The sequence below is a fragment of the Orbicella faveolata genome, unplaced genomic scaffold (genome assembly GCF_042242905.1).
Source record: "Orbicella faveolata isolate gen_17 unplaced genomic scaffold, um_ofav_v1 contig_15, whole genome shotgun sequence".
NCBI lineage: Eukaryota > Metazoa > Cnidaria > Anthozoa > Scleractinia > Merulinidae > Orbicella > Orbicella faveolata.
This window is the reverse complement of record NW_028301542.1, coordinates 2,092,028-2,110,455: the sequence shown is the minus strand read 5'-3', so window position 1 is coordinate 2,110,455 and position 18,428 is coordinate 2,092,028. Positions and strand designations below refer to the sequence as shown.

The 18,428-nt window shown below is 39.8% G+C and overlaps 1 protein-coding gene across 1 annotated transcript; it reads right to left on the bottom strand.

Annotated features, from left to right (window-relative positions):
* Positions 1-1,116: 1,116 nt before the first annotated feature.
* LOC110069080 (vam6/Vps39-like protein) lies at positions 1,117-18,342 on the bottom strand. The gene is made up of 26 exons (XM_089287870.1): positions 17,967-18,342; positions 17,041-17,106; positions 15,726-15,793; positions 15,098-15,140; positions 14,773-14,867; positions 14,205-14,229; positions 13,893-13,948; positions 13,556-13,684; positions 13,209-13,389; positions 12,771-13,006; positions 11,866-11,995; positions 10,459-10,601; positions 10,012-10,105; positions 9,802-9,878; positions 8,648-8,789; positions 7,873-7,959; positions 7,583-7,656; positions 7,308-7,406; positions 6,926-7,043; positions 6,621-6,746; positions 5,650-5,752; positions 4,815-4,860; positions 3,942-4,070; positions 3,274-3,408; positions 2,442-2,533; positions 1,117-1,859 (listed from the first exon to the last, which is right to left on the bottom strand). Exons 1-26 carry the CDS (start codon positions 18,037-18,039, stop codon positions 1,724-1,726), a joined length of 2,703 nt encoding a protein of 900 aa, XP_089143996.1. The 5' UTR covers positions 18,040-18,342; the 3' UTR covers positions 1,117-1,723.
* Between the last annotated feature and the right edge of the window lie 86 nt (positions 18,343-18,428).

The window sequence follows — 18,428 nt, the reverse complement described above, 5'->3', positions numbered from 1 at the left end:
TGCTGTAGAAAGCTGTTACGACATTTAATTCAATCTTAAATTAGAGATCCAGTGGATTGTTCAGCTAGTTAGGATGGCAAATGTTAATACTGTACGCATGCTTTTTAAGCGATGAAAAATTTCAATGTACTCACTTAGGGCGCTGTTCCCTGCTTAACATTGTGCATTTTGTGCTGTTAACACTTTAGTAAATGCGCTTTTTGGTGAAAAGGCATTAGTCAAATAATAGTAGAATATGAGAATGAAAGTATTTGCTTATTAAGTAGATGCGAACTTTAAGTACTGTTGTATTACAGGAAATTATCTATTGGTCGTTACGCAAATTATCCAACGCATGGGTTGCACTTTTCCACCCGGGGAAACAAGGATTCCTGCTTGTCCATAACGTCCGAGTCCGCAGTATTTCTGCTTCAAAAAGGTTACTTAACAATGTTACGTTTTCTGAGGACGACAATCTGACACGACAACTTTCGGCTGGCTTCCGATTTTGTATTAAGGATAATCGGAAAGCCTTCGGACATTTCACGAGGATTTACCGACGAGTTGTTCCTTCCGCGATTTCTTTTATTCTGTGAATAAACATTTCTTACCTCACGTAAACTTGAGTTCGTGTTTTTGTGTGTAATTCTTATTACAGAATGAGCTTGTACATCAACATTATGTCTCATCAGGCCAGTAGGCACCGAAAAGGTACATGCAAGTCAACGATTGTTTTGAAATAAGACTCATTTCGTAGCACAGGCAAAAAGCGCCTCTCACCTCTTCAATGTAATATTACAAAACACAACGTATCAGCTTAATTCCATAATAGTCCGTACATCTAACTAGTGGAAATCTTGAAGAAACAAGCCTTGATCTCAACTACAAACAGAACTTTGAGCTCAGAAGCCACATTTTGTCGACGAAAACCTGTAGGCGGTTGCTTAGCTCGTCTCCAGGTGCTCTCAGACGATTATGGCAACCATTTTGATGTTTTCGCCATCTTGAACGGCGGAATGACCTTGGGACGAGGTTGAGAGGTTAAAGATAATCAAGAGTTCTACGGCAAGAACTGAATATTTGGAGACAAGGGTTTACAAGCGTGGTTTAACAGCAAAGATTTTAACTCTTCTCGAACACGTTGATATATATTTAATTTAAATTCCCTAACTATCCTCGACAAATGTGACAAGGATTTGATGAAATATGGACCCCATACAGCCGTTACTTCGGGCGTCACACAACTCTTGTACCCTCCAGAAGCGTTGCGTGACAGTCACGAAGGAGAGCATCATGTCATGGCTTATATCAATTTTTCTTTGATTATGAATGTTTCAATATTCTACATGTTACACTTCTTTAGTACACTTGTTTTTAGTTTATATACGAAAAATATCTCTAATTTCCCGGACAACAGCCGTACAGACCTGTAATTTTTTGCACACTTTAACGGATGATCCTAAAGTAACGCCCAATCTTCTTTCTATTAAGGGTCTTTAGAATCCTCAACACCTTAGAGCGGCAAGAAAATCATAATAATTTTCGATTTGGGAGACTAAATAACTTGGTAAGGTAACATGTGAAACGCACGCAGCATGACTAACGTGCGCACGTGACTCTTGACAACTCATCACGCGATAAGCGCGCGGCATAAACAACGCGAGTAAATGACACGTGCCATCACATCCGGTGAAATTCAGCGAAGCATGTCGCGCACGTGGCTGTTCAAGTGCGTCACTCCCGGTCAGTATCTCTGTAGCAGATTATCCTCAGGGGTGGGGCTGTGCCGGGGGGTGGTGTGTTCACTGCTAGGGGGAGAAGTAAGGTTTTTGCAGCAGTAGTAGTGGAGTATTTCCCCGGTCGGGTAGTATGCAAAGGCACTAGAGAAAAAAAAGACACAAATAAAGCTAATAAGTAAATGCGTATCGGTATAGACCGTATTTTCTCTTCCTTGGAGGTAATAAGATTAGGAAAGAACTGGATGGATTATGAGCGCGAACAACTGCGCTGAACTTTCGGAACTTTCCAGCAGCGAATTGAAGAGAATTTTCTGGAATTTCAGCAAAAGAAGACACAACCACGAGGTATACCCAAATTTTTGAAAACTTCTTAATGCGAATTTCCCATTTGCCAAATATTTCCGACAACTTTCCCGGAGAGTTTTCGTGCTATTGCCCCGCCCCCCCCCCCCCCCCCTTTTCTAAAGTTCTCGAAATGTTCTTTCAATGGAAAACTCCATAAATACTGGGGGGGAGGACTCCCATGTCACAGGGACGGGGGTGCTCGTCGTACCTTTTAGGGGTTAAAAATGCCGGTTTTGGTGCCTCTGAGGGTGTTCAGCCTAAAAAGCTCCACAGCAGGAGCTTCTGCGGTATTTTTTAGGGTATTGAGCCGGAAAAAATGTGACGTGAGGTAATATGTTGTTTTAGAATTGGTACCTCTTAGGTCTGAAAAAAACTGACCTGTTTCCAATCTTCTTATGACACTCTCGGCACGCTCTCTCATCAGTCAAAATGATTTTATGGCCTTGATAATGCATACGCTGTTCTTGAACCTGTCAGTCAAATAGTCTTGTTAGCACAGAGTGTTAAAGTAACCACAAGTCTGCTAAAGGGTGGGGTTCTTTAAAGAGAGGCATCTGCTTAAAGGAACTCAGTCACGGTATTTTGAGTTATTTTGGCCTCGTACAAAAAACACCTTTAAATTGAAGGAAACCTGAAAATAGCAGTTTAATAAGATAGAAGAATACCAACGAGATAATAATAAACCATAAAGGAACAAGGATGGTTAAGGGTGGAGAAGATTAGCACGGATTACAAACGATGAACTTGAAAAATTAACAAATTGACGTCAGTTTTTCATGTGTCTGTCCTGTAATTGATCATGAATTTGGTCATAACATTGTCTAAGTAGCTGTGGATCCCCGAGGCTCTCGCTCGTTGACGCATCGCATAAATTTTAAATTCATGTGTCTGTCCACTTTTTGACGATAACTGCAGAAACTCTCGCGCGCTCATTGGCTAATTTTCATTGTCAATAAGTCATTGTCAGGACAGACGCATGAAAAACTGACGTCAATTTGTTAAATTGACAATGACAATTAACCAATGAGCGCGCGAGAATTTGCCAAGTTATTGTAAAATGTCCAACTAAGAAAGAAGTACACTTAATGGGGTATCCACTTTTAAACAAAAGGTTTGCGTTTAAGTGAGGTATCTCAGAAAGAGAAGCGTCAGATTAAAAGCCGTTTGCCTTTCTAGGGGGAGAGCAGAGATTTGTCTGTATTGTCCCTACCTGTAAATGCTCCGCGAACAAAAGACTCTTCAGCACTTGACAATTTTTCCTTTTCTTTTCCTTATCTTCCAGAACGTTGAGCAAAAATGTGTAAACCTCTCGCACTTCAATTGAAGAAGGCAGCAATTCAAGGGCCTTAAAAACAAGACACAGACCCAATAATAAGTACAAGATTATAAACTGTTTGTGTATTTTCGACTTCCTCGAGCCCAGGCGCTCGCTGGGATTTTTCGCCGAGCGTCAAAGATGAAGGGCGCAAAGGGAGCAAAAGATCAACGGACGTGTTCGTAAAAATATTGAAGATCCGATACCAGGATTCATTGTAAAAGAGGTAAAAAACGTTCTCTGGTAAAATTGTTTAAAATTGTGAGCTTTCAACAGCCAGTCTGCTGTCTTCGACGGACAAAAATGAAATGATGAAATAGACCTAAGAATTTTGGACATAACAAGCGAATAGCATATATTAATTAGAATACGTGTGAAAGAATGTGAGAATGCTAAAAGTGTAAAATTAGCGTTTGTTTAAAAGAATGTTATATTGTCCCGGCAGAAAGCACGAATTGTTGTCAGCCTCGACAGTTTTCGCTGTGTGCCAGTCATGTTGTATCACGTCATGTCACGCAATGTTACGTTATGTTCCACATTCCATAATGAACTGCTCTACTTACCTTAGCAGTACTGATCTTCTGTCGATGCTCTTGAAGTACGTTGAGTGCCACCGCAATGTTCGGCTTCATGTTCTCCTTGCCGCCTACCTCCGTTGGCTCCAGGTACATGCGCAGTAGGGATACGTACACCTGTCATTCAAACGTTATAGTTGTCAAGGCAACTACAATGCATGATCCAAGGTCCGTTTGACGCTTTGCTTGCAAATGTTTGGGGTTTGATGACGCCTCCTTCACGCCCCCTCCCTTCTTATTACATCCCTGCCCCTTGCAAGCGTAAAGATATATCTATCTACCCTCTTCGCCGCACGGGATATTGCAGTGAATACCAAACAGTTGTATTTTCAACATAACCAGAAAACTGGGACGTGGAGGTAATTAATCAGAAGCCCAACCCTCCATTCCCCCACCCCTCCCTAAACCGGCAGTCTCTACCCACCTCTATCAAGCTTCTCTTCTATTTAGCGTCCAATAACAGGTTTGCACGATATCGTAATTTGACTACAACTACCAGAACTCCTTTCGTTTTTTCCTTATTATTTAAATTTTGAAGTCCTAGAGAGGTTTTCGTAACAATTGCCCTAATTAGGATAAGAAACAGACAAAGTGAAGGATTCCGGTATTTGTAGTCAAACGACGCCATCACGTAAATCGCCTATTCCCAACAAATGAACTCGTAACAACAATAAGCCAACCGAGGTACTAAATGAGACATCAACGAAGAGTTGGATAAACAAACTTCTACACGTACTTGACACAACTGTGCTTGTACAGTTCAACTATGAAGGGATATAAATGACTGTTTTGAAAGCCAGAAGGAAAGCACAGGATTCTACCCAAGCTATGCTATAGCATGTACCTTCACATTGTACTTACATCTTTGCTTCCCTCCCTTCCTTCACTATAGTTTCGTTGACAATACCTGCACAATGAGATTGTTACAGTTCACATTAAAAGATAACCAACCCAGTCTTGTGAAGGTGAATTAATCAACATGACACGAGCGTGGGACAAAGAAAAATTCTAAGTCTCCGACAGGAATCGAACCCATGACCTCCCGAACACCGGGCGAACGCTCTATCCACTGAGCTACGAGAACTCATGGAGGGCAAGGCCATTTAACTGAGTTCATATATGACAGGTGTCCTGCATACTGCTAGGATTCCTGTCGGGGACTCGGAATTTTTCTTTGTCCCATGCTCGTGTCATGTTGATTAATTCACCTTCACATTTCATTACCGAGCTTAAAATTCACCATCTTTATTAACTTATCACAACCCAATCTTGTTTGCAAACCCAAAAATCAACTCTTAAAAGTAAGGGGTAATTGAACGCCTCTACAACGATCAGTCTGAAGCAAAACTAGCCCTTTCATGATCAGATATTTTAATAAGAGTAAAATCTATCGATCGGTCCTGGCCGTTAAGGAAGCTTCAACTATATTCTTTAATTAAGGCAAAAACCTTAGCGTTCAAAGAGGTTTTCTCTCTGTCCCAGTGTTCCAAAAACATGTGTTTGAATACTACTGAAATGAACAAAATTACGCAAGCTCTTATATTCAAAACCTAAACTAAGGGTTGCTTTTTATGCTACTGTCTAACATAATTACGACGGAATCCGACTATAAACCGGAGAGTTGTCGAGAGTTCGTGTTGTACCGTGAGGTTGCGCTACCTGTGGAGTATACTGAATAAAAAAACAGTCCACCTACTCTTCTGCAAGTTTGGCGTCGTGAAGAACATGGATATAAATGGCGAGAGCTTCCTCGTGCCTTCCTACTCTCCCCAGCAAAAGGGCTCGTTCATGATAGAAAGCTGCAAGAGACAAGGATACCATCATAAGTCGCAGCTTCTAAATAAAACCAAAGACTTCACGTCACCTATGAGTTTCATTCCCTTAGCCCCCGTCCACATTACGCCGAAGGAATTTGAAAACGCAGCCTTATTTCTCCGGATAGGCCTTCCGTCCACACTAGTCTGTCACGAAAACGGAGCTTTTCGGAAACGCTCTTCAAACCAGAGGAATTTGAAAACCTCGGTTTTGCGTTTTAGTGCGCACAGAAAACATTTTGAAAACGAAGCTTTTCGAAAACGATGAGGTTACGAGAATCATGTGATTTTTCAGTCCGAGTTTTACTCAAACACAAATCCAAAATGACCGGTGATTGTTGCGTCTTCAAATTCCTCCGGCGTAGTGTGGACGGAAAATATTTGATGCGTCTTCAGAGTGAAACCTCCGTTTTCAAATTCCTCCTGTGTAGTGTGGACGAGGCCTTAAACTTTGAAATAATTTACAGTCCAATGTGCACGAAGTTTGTAATGATAGAAGTTACAAATAGTACGGTAACAGAAAGAAATCTGACGAGGAACAATCAGTAAATTCTCCTACATAATCTGCGTACATTGCTAAGAGTTCAGACAATGATTCAAAAACTGAAAATTTCACACCAATTCAGGCTCTGAACTTCTATTTACATTCGGTAACGATAGTTTTAACGGGAACGGTAAACGCGCTAACGTTGGACGGCCGCGTCAATTTTGGCGGGAACTGCCTTGTCTGGTGTGTCCTCTGTCTAGACGAAAAATGCTCGGGTTTTTTATTATTCTTTTGTTTTGTTCTGTTAGTTTTTACATAAAAATGAGCTTAAATTAAACACAAAGACGTAAAAGATACATGACTTACACTCTGGAAAGTGTGTCAGCAGATGCTGTGCTTGATAATATTTAGAAGTCTCCAACAGGAACAGTAATCTTCCTCTTAACTCGCCCAGTTCACCAGGTTCACTTCCGGGAGGAAATGGCTCGTCACCTAACAACCAATCAAAATCAAAATTTTCCTTGCTGTTTTATACAATTCCTATGATTCGCTTTGGGAGAATTTGGGTTCTTGTCTAGATAAAGATTGTGACAATACCTCTGCTATTTTGCAGGAACAAGCGCAAACAAAAAAAAAAAAAAAGAAAAAAAAAACTAAGAATAAATACAAACCTTCAGGTAACGAGTCTAAATATTCCTTCATCAAAACTTGCACTCTTTCACGGTAACTGTTGATAAGCTTGTTGTGAAATTCAGGCTTTGATTCATTCCAGATGAAGATTATATGTTCCTAAATACAAAAAGACATCTTCACATTCACATGGTAGGAAGAAAGCATTGACTACTTCAAAGTTAGTATGAAGTGTCATTCATTCCACTTAACCCCGAGGGACCCCTTGAAAATGAGCCAGGTAGCGGCCCGGAACGGAAAATAGGAGGCTATCAGTCTTTCGTGCCAGGTCCCCTGCAGGCTCGCTTCGCTTGTCGGCTTCGCCACTCGTTCCGCAGCACATGCGCGCCTGCTGGCAGGCTAGTACTGGCTCTATCTACTCACCAAGTATCTGATGGTTAACTGCTTAGCACACTGCTCTATGTGGGCCAGGACTTTATCCCGAGGCAATCCTTCAACTTCTGGCAAGTCTTCTGTAAATATCTAGGAAGGGAAACAAAACACTTCTGAATGCAAAGGGCATTATAGTTTCCTATCATTTGTTGAGTAATGCTCCACAAAACCAAACTATTATTGTAGACCTAAGTTAGTTTTCTCTGCTTAGTTTCTCCTGCAAATCAAGAAACAAGTCCAAATTAGAATCAAATGGCAAGTTTTACCTTTAAGCCATCATCAGGATGAGCTTTTAACACCCACACGGAAAAATCAAAAATTAGTTTTAACTGTTCGTGACCTGAAATAAACCAATGGAGAGAAATAAAAGTCAATTATACTCTTTGATAGCAATAAAGAACAAGGAGAGCTTAAAATGTAACCATACCATACTGTAAACTTCAAAAAGGTAGCCACATTTTGAACGCAGGAGGGATAACATATATACACATGCTGTATACATGAATTTGCATTTTATCAAATTAGAATAGTATTAATTATTTCCTTCTCACATTACCTAAATGCTGAAGATATTGAACTGTTCTCTGGTGGCCTTTTAGCAAACCGCTGGATTTCTGAGCTTGTCTTAACAAGAGATCCAATGCTAATCAAAGAAAAATCAAAACAAGATGAGTTATGACATAAATATGTGTTATTGACGAAGCATGAGGTCAAGATGGCTGAATATTGCGCTAAGTTCTTGTTTTTGCATGTTTACAGACCGAGACGGAGTCGAGGTCCATAAACTTGCAAAAAAAAAAAAGAAGAACGAGGCCAATATCCAGCCATCTTGACCAAACAAGCTTGGTTAATAAAGGATTTATATGGCTTTCAGGAAATTTTCTTGCGGGACACACTGAGTAGTCCATAGTGGTTAAGACAGCGCCATCTTGCCTGCTTGGGCAGCCAATCACAGTGCAGGATTTGATTTATCTTGCCCGCTCAAAGAGCTAGCCATATAATAAAAAAAAAAACAGATGTACAACCTCTTAGCTACCTTGTTTTCACTGGTCTGCAAGCAGGCTCTCGTACACTGTGGCACAAGCAAAGGCGAAGGGCAAAGCCCTGCTAGTCCCTCTATGGTGACCTGATGGATATTTATCAGCTGAAGGCACAAGACACTCGGGAAAAAATTCTGAGTTCTCACAACAACAGTCGAACCTCTGCTCACTACTTCTGCATTCTCCCACTGCAGGAGATAGGCCATATTCTTAGCAATTTTCTTTATTCTCAACACCTGTCTACTTGACAATCTACCAATAACATAAGGAGAAAATGAATGCTGATCACACCTTTCTTGTGAAGACCTTTGGTCTGGTACAGAATCACCAGTTCATTGTATTTCTTGTTTTTCATTAGAACCCTTTCACACTCTTCAACATGACAGTTGTTCTCTTTTAATCTTAACAATGGTGCAACAAGAGCATCATTTGTCTGCAAAACAACAAACAACACAAGCTGAGGAGTCTTTACACAAGTTGCCATTAAACTACAGTGGAAACTTCTGTAACCAGAGCCGGGTTGCTTGAAAACCACTTAATGCTAACCCAGGATTAAAATTTTACCTTAGTATTTATCAAGTTTTCTTGTATAAAAATGATTTTCACTTCTTATGCTTTGTGTAGTTTGAAATTACTCAAGCTAAAAACTGAAGGACAAAGAAATTTAAACAGAAAACCTCACCAAAGAGTTACAAAACTGAAATCAAAGTTCTCACTAATCCTGGGTTAGCTTAATCCATCTTTGAACAACCTGGCACAGGAGAGTATGAACAGTAAAAGAGTTAATCCACCAAATAGGTCTTCTTCCTGAAATAATCCTTCTCAAGTTATTTTTAGACATGGTGCCCAGTTCTTCAGCTGACAATTTTACCACAAAGGTCGCATGGATATTTTAGCAGAGGCTGGGCTGTCTAAGTGAACAAAATATGAATCACAGGATTGGACATTTCTAGACACTTGTAGGATTTCAAAATCCAGGAGTGATTTAAAATTAACTTCAGAGGCATCACCTTAGGAATGAGACTTATACGGGGGATTAACTCAGCCTCTGTAGTTTCTTCCTTCCTTTCTGTAAGCTAGGCCTGTCAAGACTCTACTTCAGGGACACCCGTAAGCAGACAATAAGGTGTGGTCCAAGGTCTCCCATGTGGACACTTTTTCAGGTCCAAAAGTGACCCCTGGTGTATGCGTTTTGTACCATACAACCTCTTCTGACAAGCCATGGCAGGAACATCCCACAAATTGTTCACTTACCAGTGCCATTTCCAGCAATTAAGCAACATAATAAGATTTGACATATTTCACGTGTGGTCCCTCACAAGAGATAATCACTCAGAAAAGGTCAACCACAGTATGGAGATGGACGGAAAGAGCCCTGAAGCCCTACCGCTTCAAAACACTCTTCATATACCCTCTATGATTTAACACAAGGTGACTGTACCGACCTGTAAGTAGCATTTTAGTAATGTGGTGTCGATGATCTGCCTTCTGTGCATGATATTTTTCTGAGCCTTTATATCAGCTGGAAGTTTGCAAAAAAGAAAAGAAATATGATACGCAAATGAAATTTCATTAGTAATGGCTTTTGTTTGCAACACATTTATGAATGGAGAATTTTTCTTTCAATTCTCCCAGGCTTTCAGTCTGAACCTTACCTTTACTATATTCTTCTATAGACTCGGTTTTACTCCTTCCTTTCTGGATACCATCTGTTTTGTCAGTGCTTAAATTCATAAGCTCATTTCTTTTCTGGTGAGAAAGTAGCATTCTGACAGTATTAGAAGATAGATCAGATGAGTTAAAAACTAAACAAAAAGAACAGTGGAAGACCCAGAGCTCGAAAAAAAAATTGAATTCCAGTTCGCCCTTAGAACAAGTATCTCTCAAATATTGCTTGCCTTGGGCAAATCTTTGTTTGCTCTTTCAATGATTTAGTTGGCAGACAACTTGCCTGATCCCTTGCCCATTGGGCAAGTGATAATGAAAAGTTACATGTAGCTGCCCAGAAGGAGAATCTACTTGTTCTGGATGACCAGATGGCACTTTTTTCAAGCTCTGCAACCCTGCTCCCAAAAAAAGATACATGAAATTATTTACATTACCTGAGTCAGATATTCCACCAGAGCTAAACAGCCTTTCTCCAACTCCCCAGCTGTTAACTGAGGGGGTGGAGCAGGGTACTCAAGTTGCTTTCGAAATTCACTTGGAAGAAGTTCAGGAAATAGACCAATCACTTGTGCTGGATCTGCAATATACCAATCACATTCAAACATCATACTTGAAAAGTGAAGACAGCAATAATGGCAATGGGTGCTGTTATGGGCCACAGTTAGTACCACATGAAAGTACATGTATTGCTCAACACACTAGTCACACACTAGGGTTTCATCTACAGACTTAAAAGTTAGAACCACCTTGTACAGCATAATAAACAGTACCACATGAAAGTACTGCTCAACAGCTTTCATTTGAATTGTCACACACTAGTGTTTCATCCACAGACTTAAAAGTTAGAACCACCTTGTACAGCATAATAAACAGCACCACATGAAAGAACTGCTCAATACGGCTTTCATTTGAATGGTCACACACTAGGGTTTCATCCACAGACTTAAAAGTTAGAACCACCTTGTACAGCATAATAAACAGTACCACATGAAAGTACTGCTCAACAGTTTTCATTTGAATGGTCACACACTAGGGTTTCATCCACAGACACAGAGGTTAGAACTACCTTGTACAGCATAATAAACAGTACCACATGAAAGAACTGCTCAATAGCTTTCATTTGAATGGTCACACACTAGGGTTTCATCCACAGACTTAAAAGTTAGAACCACCTTGTACAGCATAATAAACAGTACCACATGAAAGTACTGCTCAATAGCTTTCATTTGAATGGTCACACACTAAGGTTTCATCCATGGATGTAAAATTTAGAAGAATTTTGTATAGCACAATAAAAAGCACTGATCTTTCACAGGAAAAGGCTTAATATTTGGGCTTCTGTAACCCTAGCAGGCACAGGAAGAGCTTACTGCAAATGTAGACTTAATAAAAGGTTTTTGCTGTCGATTGTGATTGTCTTTCTGGTGGGAAATACCTCTTGAAAACTCTGGAAATGGCATTTGCGAGACTCTACTATTTTTTATCAGCCATCTACTTCAAAAATTACTGAGAATAAATATATAAAACAACTGACTAATCATTAATACTGTTCTTTTCAAAAAGTGAGACTGGTTAGAATTTCTCTGAGGAAAGGCAATTTTTGGCAATGTCAAAACGTTAAATTCATTTTTCTTCCGGGGGCTTCACCTCCTGGACCCCCAACGGGGCTCTGCCCCTGTACTCTGCTGGGAGCCTCAGCGGCCCCCAGACCCCTTGCCTGTGGGGGGTCTCCAGCCCCCATAGCCATCTACTTTCAAATTAATATCTCCGGCTACTTCAAATCTCATTGACAGCCCTGCATGCAACAAATGCTGGTGTAGAAGTGGAAAAACTTTACTGACCTGTCTCAAGCTGTGCAAACAGCTGCAATGAATCATCAAATCTCTTCTGACAAAACATATCAAATGCAAACAGATTCTGTATATGCTCTTTGCGTTTTGCTTTCTCCTGCTCAGGTTCCACCACCATGTCCTAATAATAAAACAGACAACAATATACTTCCAGGGCTCTAAATTTATAAATGTAACTGGGTGAGAGAGGCACTGTGAGAGTTAAGTGTCTATCCAATAAACACAATGCAAAGACCTTGGCCAGGCCTTGAAAAAGGAATGGTTGATCCAGAGTCAAACATGCTTACAATTACATGTACGTCACCATGCCTCCACTAACCTCTCACACTAACTCTATGTAAAATTTTACATTTTGTATTTTGACATTAACATCAATTTAAACTCATCACAAATAGATGAGGTTGGGAACTGGTGCCTTAAAGGTCAGCGGGGTGCCAAAGCCATAAGCCACTAGGAGGTATCCATGGCAAACCTGGAAAGCAGGAACCACCCAATGAGTGTCCGCTAACCTGCACCATCACACTGAAAGAAATTCAGTGGAAACTACTCACCTGAAGAATACTTACCCTGACCAAGAACAAAACGGGAGGGAGGAGAGGGTGCAAGAATCTGCAATGATTCGCGAGCAAAGCAGTGCAACTGATCCGCAACAATCAGCTGAATACAATACAACAATTATGCAATGAACCATAAACCCCTGCAAAACCCCTGAAGGCCGCCTCACAGGTCACGTACTCCCAAACAGGGAAACCACTGGCTGCATAAGCTCATATTTAACTTGCCTAAATGATATTAGCTGGATGGGCATGCTAGCTGGCTGCATTAGCTCGAGTTTAACCTTGCCTAAATGATATTTAGCCACATGTTTATAGCTCAGAAAACATCTGATGACTTACTGCTAACATCAGTGCAAGACTAAACTGTTTGTCGTGCAGAAGCTGCTGGATTTGCATGGGTATTGACACGGGAATCAGTCTCCACACGTAGCTCGTCGATGCCACGTACATGTGTTTTCCTTGGGTGATGAATCTAGGTTTGGGCAGTTCAATGCTTTGAATAAGCGCACGGGGACTGATGGTTCGGATCTCAACATAACGAGGAAGAAGACCAATGACGTATGGTTCAACATAATCTGCAACAGATAAGGGACAAATTTGAATTACACATTGGTTTATCAGGGTGAGGAATCAAGTCAAAAATCCAAGTTTTATGTGTCAATATCACTTGCCAATAAAAAATATTATTACTCATGTTTCTACCCATCTCTTGTATCCTTTAATACCTCTTATGATGATGCTATTACTTAATTATACACAGTTTTGGCTGCTATTTACCCAGTTCTGTAGGCGTGTCTGTCCAAGTTAAGGTCTGTTTCTGTGTCTTCTTTCCCTCACTGTCAGTTATAATGCTGATGTCATCACGGCAAAGGATGAGCTCGCCACTTGGCAAAGTAGCAATTGTAGGTTCCAAGTGCCGTCCGGTTGAAAACAACTCAGTCGCAGCACCTGTACTGGTCTAAAACAGTACAGAATGCTTATTAATTTAAGACATGGAGGTCTAGTTCCTAGTGTAGTATATTTTCGACTGGGAAGACAAGATCTGGTTTTGAGCCTTGCACATGGCTACTAGATTGTGTGTTTTAGCAAGACATGTTTCTCTCACTGTGGCAAGAGTGACACACCTTTATAAGAGAGTACTCTCTCTTAAAGCCAACACACAGGGACTCCTTTGACCACACCACTGATCTAGCTACATCTGGTACCAGAAGATCCTCCAGCTCTTGAAATTCTCCATTTCTCCAATTATACAACTAAGAAATAAAATAGCAACAATGTTAAAGAGACAGATTGATCATTGACTGACTGACAGACAGACAGATGAATTAAGACAAGTTGAAAAATTGGATTGCCGAGACTGACTGACTGACTGAGTGTCTGCATGATTGCCTGATTGATTAATCGTCAATTAACCAATCGATGGACTACACTACAAAATTTAACAGTGTGTTATACACTTACTTGTAGTTTCCTCTTCACTGCCACACATAACTTCAGTTCAAGAGGTGGTGACGGATCTATGAGAACAAATTATAAGATAGTCAAACAATCTCTACATAGAGGACACTCAGTTGTTACATGCACATGTATTAAAGGAAGTTAAATTAACATTAATTCTGAATCTATCATTAAAAGTTGAGATGCCAAGATCAGTGGCCTTTTTTAATGCTAATAAGGGTTATGCACAGTTTCAATTAGAAAAAAAATGAATCTAATGAAAGGAATAAAAAAAACTGAAAGGTGAAGTCGGTTGAAATAAATCTTGAAACTTACCAAATACTGATGTCTGTTTTCTCTCCTATTGAAAAAATATATCAAATACATTACAAAATGCAACATTATCATTATCAATGTTATATCATCATGCAATAATATCAATGGCATGCCTTCTTCCCAAAGAAAATGTTTTGAAACTTCTCTTTAGCAAGTGAAAAATCTGGTGGCATAATCATCAGTAAACAAGACTCCAGATCAAGGGCTTTGCGCAAAAAACCTGCAATCAGGTTAACACCAATAAGGATTACGTGCCGGATTATTTTTGGCAGTGGTGGAAGAGCTATTCCTTCCTGTCATAGAAAAAGAACGCCTGATAGCAGGCTAGAGTTGAAGCCCTGGCCAGGTTCATTTTGTTCTGATATTGGGGAAGACATTGCAACTTCATGGTACCTCTCCTCACACAGGTGTAGAAAAATGTACTGGCAAACTGTTGGGACGACCTGACAGAACGTTTGAAAGGGTTGGGGGATGTGGAGGCTATGAAGTTAAGTAGTAATAGATAATTCATCCTGTATTAAAACTGGGGCAAGATCTGTTGGGTGGATAAGTTGGCTTTAGCACAAACCTTGATATCTACAGCAAAAACTGTGGCTCCCTTGGTTTTATGCAGAATAAATTTGAGAGCAAACGTCTCCAAATTATGTACACTAATCACATTATCTGGCAACAAAAAAGTTAAGACAAAAAAATTAAGTTGGACACTCAGACATTGTCCAGAGAATTGAGAAGTTGATAAGTAATTATACCCATGCAACAACAAGTACATGTATAGTTAACCAAAATTACAATGGTCTCTAAATGGTATAGCCAAGCAACTTATTTAATGAATTTTCATTAAAAACAAAGTCAATTATTACTTAATAATATTTTTTATTGATTTTCTTATTTACCTGACAAACTTATCAGCAAGTTCAGTTGTTCCACAACTGCTAACTGTAAGAACATGAAAAGACTGTATAAATAATTATTGAACACTCCAACTGAAAAGCACTTTTCTTCACAGAGAGTACACACTGTATTAACTAAGGCATTTATTCATACATGATAAGTATCATGAAGATAAAAATGTCCAGATAGAGTTTTGTACATAACTGTTATCAATGATACACGTACTGGGACAGATCTCAATTTGCATACAGCTATATCTTGACTCACATACCCACTTGGAAAAGGTAGAAAAAGTACCAAACTGAAATTTAAATTTAAGGTGTCTCAGACCACAATTCTTCCACAAACATGGTGCCTAGGGCCTTCTTCTAGAACTACGTGTTCCAATTCAGTCTACTCATGTCACAATAGAGGTATTACCACATGCAGGCTTTTAGACAGAATTTGAAAAGTGTGTCATCCAAAATGTGCTACGGGGCCTGCTCAAATGAGTAATTTATAAGGCAACATATGAAAAATAAACCAATTTTCTTTAGAAAGTGGCAATCCACAGGATGCCTGGACACCCATCTGGCTAAAAGCATGATCACATCACAAACAAATAAGGCCAAGTTTGTTTAAACTTCTTACCTGAAGAATAGGCTTCTTTGAGAATAGCTTGTTTGAGCTACGTAGTTCCACCTCAAACCTGTTATCTCCTGTTAATAACAAAATAAAAAAAACTCAAGGGTTAACAGAAGTACTATCTAATAAAACATGTTACAAGCATAGACTTTTTCAAACAGCATGCAGTCAAACCTCTCCACAACAGCCACCTTGGGAACAGAGGAATGTGGCCGATGTAGAGAGGCGACCAATATGGAGAGGAAGGGGTGTAACATGACACCTGTTTTTTGGGGGGGGTGCAACATTTCATTTCTTAAAAGAGGCTTATTTTAGCATATCAACTATACGTAGCACAATCAAAAGATATCAATCAAACAAAAACTAAACAGAAACAGAGACCAGCAAAGCATGGTACAGATCAAGTTTGGTGACCTTTTACAATAAACTGGGTTTTGTACACACTGTTTGTCAGTCGCTGGTTAACTGGCCGTTGTTGAGTGGTTATTTTGGCAATCGGGGCACATTTTAGTAACCTTTGCCATTGTGAAAAGGTGGCCGTTATAGAGAGGTTAAAATAAGAAATGGTTATATTGACTGTCTGCAGGGACCAAAAAGAATGGCCGTTGTAGAGGCCACCGGTATGTTGTAACTGCAACTGGTGGCCATTAGTGGAGATTCAACTGTATAGATGGTTTTCACTGTGACGCAACCAAAAAATAAATTGAAAACTATTCAGTGGATGAAGTCAAGAAATTTCGATATTACAGGAGACAGGTAAAGAAGACACTTCTCCAAGTTTTGGGTCTCTGCATTTTCCCAAACTTCAGATATCCATCGAAATGTTTTGTGCAAATTTGCAGAGCCCAGTATAGAGCCGCCATGTTGGTGGAACTCTGTGCTCCACCAACATGGTAGGCGGAAAATAGTGCAAACATCTGGAACTTACTTTGGCTATCTAGGCAACTGATTATCTGAACTGAACCGACAAACATTTACATAAGCACTTTTCCTAACACTTTAACTCCTAAAAAGGCTAAAAATCATTAGATAAGTGTATATTTTTCCACAAACGCAATCAGAGTGGTATGTCACGCACAGCCATAACTCTGAACTTCAAACAGTGCTGGTTTCCAAACAAAGCACGTTATTGAGCTGAAAAGTTGTAACCAGATGTAAGTTTAGATCCCCTTATGCCTTATGAGGATAAAAATTTTCGTGGCTCTTTAGTTTTGGGTTTTGGAATTTTATGACGTCACGTGAAAACGGTCTATTACATGCACCTTAAATTCAAGTCATGTGATATTTTTGCTTTTGCTAACACACCAGAATTCTATATCACCTGTGCCATCCTTAACACTGTACAGCAACAGGTGTCCCTGCCTTGTTCCAACAAGGAGATTGTCACCTGGAAAATAACATTCTGACGGTGTAAGAAACCATCGCATTCTGTAATAGTACCTTTAGAACGGAGATCGATCATAATAATTTCTTGATAAATATACACATTTACAGAAATGTTCTAGTCTCACGGTGAGGTACTTGCAACCCTGCGGGGGCACTCTACTAAGTTTTGTATGGGAAGGCTCCGCCCTGAGATCAAACCCCTTACCGTTTTGGATATCAGTTTGACAGGAGAGGTACCCTTTTTGTATACCTTTCATTGAAAAAAGGTTCTCCTTTCTTGTACCTACTAAAGAACACTGCATCCCTTTCCTAAACTCTTGGAATGAAGTTAATGTGTTCACAATGTTATGGGAGAACATCACCGATTACCAGAAGAGATGTTAGTCAAAAAACAAGTATCATTTATTCGGTTGCCAGTCACATCATACCTAAATGACTGATTTCCCTTCCCTTTCATATACCTTGTGAAAACCCTAACCTTTTATATACCTGAAGTCTGAAAAACGTACCCCTTTCAGAACGAGCCTCCTCGTATAGGCCATTATAGGGAGTACCCCCCCCCACCCCCTCCTGGGCTTGCAACAATTTTTCTAAAAAAAGAATTGAAATGCCTGACAAATGCCCGGGGGGAGGGGGGAAGGATGGAGGGACTTGGTTCAGTGTACCTTAGCTTACTGAAATAAAGTTACTTAATGTGTATCACGCTGTACATAATAATGGCTCAGTTTTTAAAAAACCATTATACATTATAAGAAAGTCTCAATGCTTTAAAACTTTTAAAAATATAAAAAGAACTAAGCTTACATTTAAGCCTAAAATCTAAGCTTATTTCGTAAATGCTTTCCTAAAAAAACCTCTTACCAAATGTAGCGATGCACTCTATTTGCAACGGCAACTTCTCAAGGATAACTGCATGTTCAAATGCATCGTGCATGTTTGCATAATACTTTGATTACAGCAGCTAAATTGTAGCTAAACATGGTTGCATATGTGCTAGGAAGCCATGACTTGCTTTCTCGGAAGAGAACCAACTTTGTGAGCCTGCAGTCATTTGAGGAAGTGAACAATCATCTATCGACACGACGATACGAATTTTCCGGGAAAAATGAGCCAAAAATGAAACCCCGGAGAGTAGTAGATACAATAATGGAGTTGAAATTTCCAGTCGTTGTACAAATATGATAAACTGTTGTCTTCTTCTTGAATATTCTAGCGCTTGTTACTGTGTTGTCTGAGCGCCCAAGGAGCACTTCTTCTTTGTGAAAATCACATGATTGGTGACGTTGGATGACATCACTTCCGGTTTACGAAGCTTTCCATTTC

Coding starts and splice junctions, on each gene's coding strand:
- LOC110069080 (XM_089287870.1), bottom strand. CDS start 18,039: ATGCACGATGCATTTGAACATGCAGTTATCCTTGAGAAGTTGCCGTTG. Junction 9,879..10,011: donor TATAGAAGAATATAGTAAAG/GTAAGGTTCAGA, acceptor GCAAACTTCCAG/CTGATATAAAGGCTCAGAAA. Junction 1,860..2,441: donor CATAAGAAGATTGGAAACAG/GTCAGTTTTTTT, acceptor TTTTTTCTCTAG/TGCCTTTGCATACTACCCGA.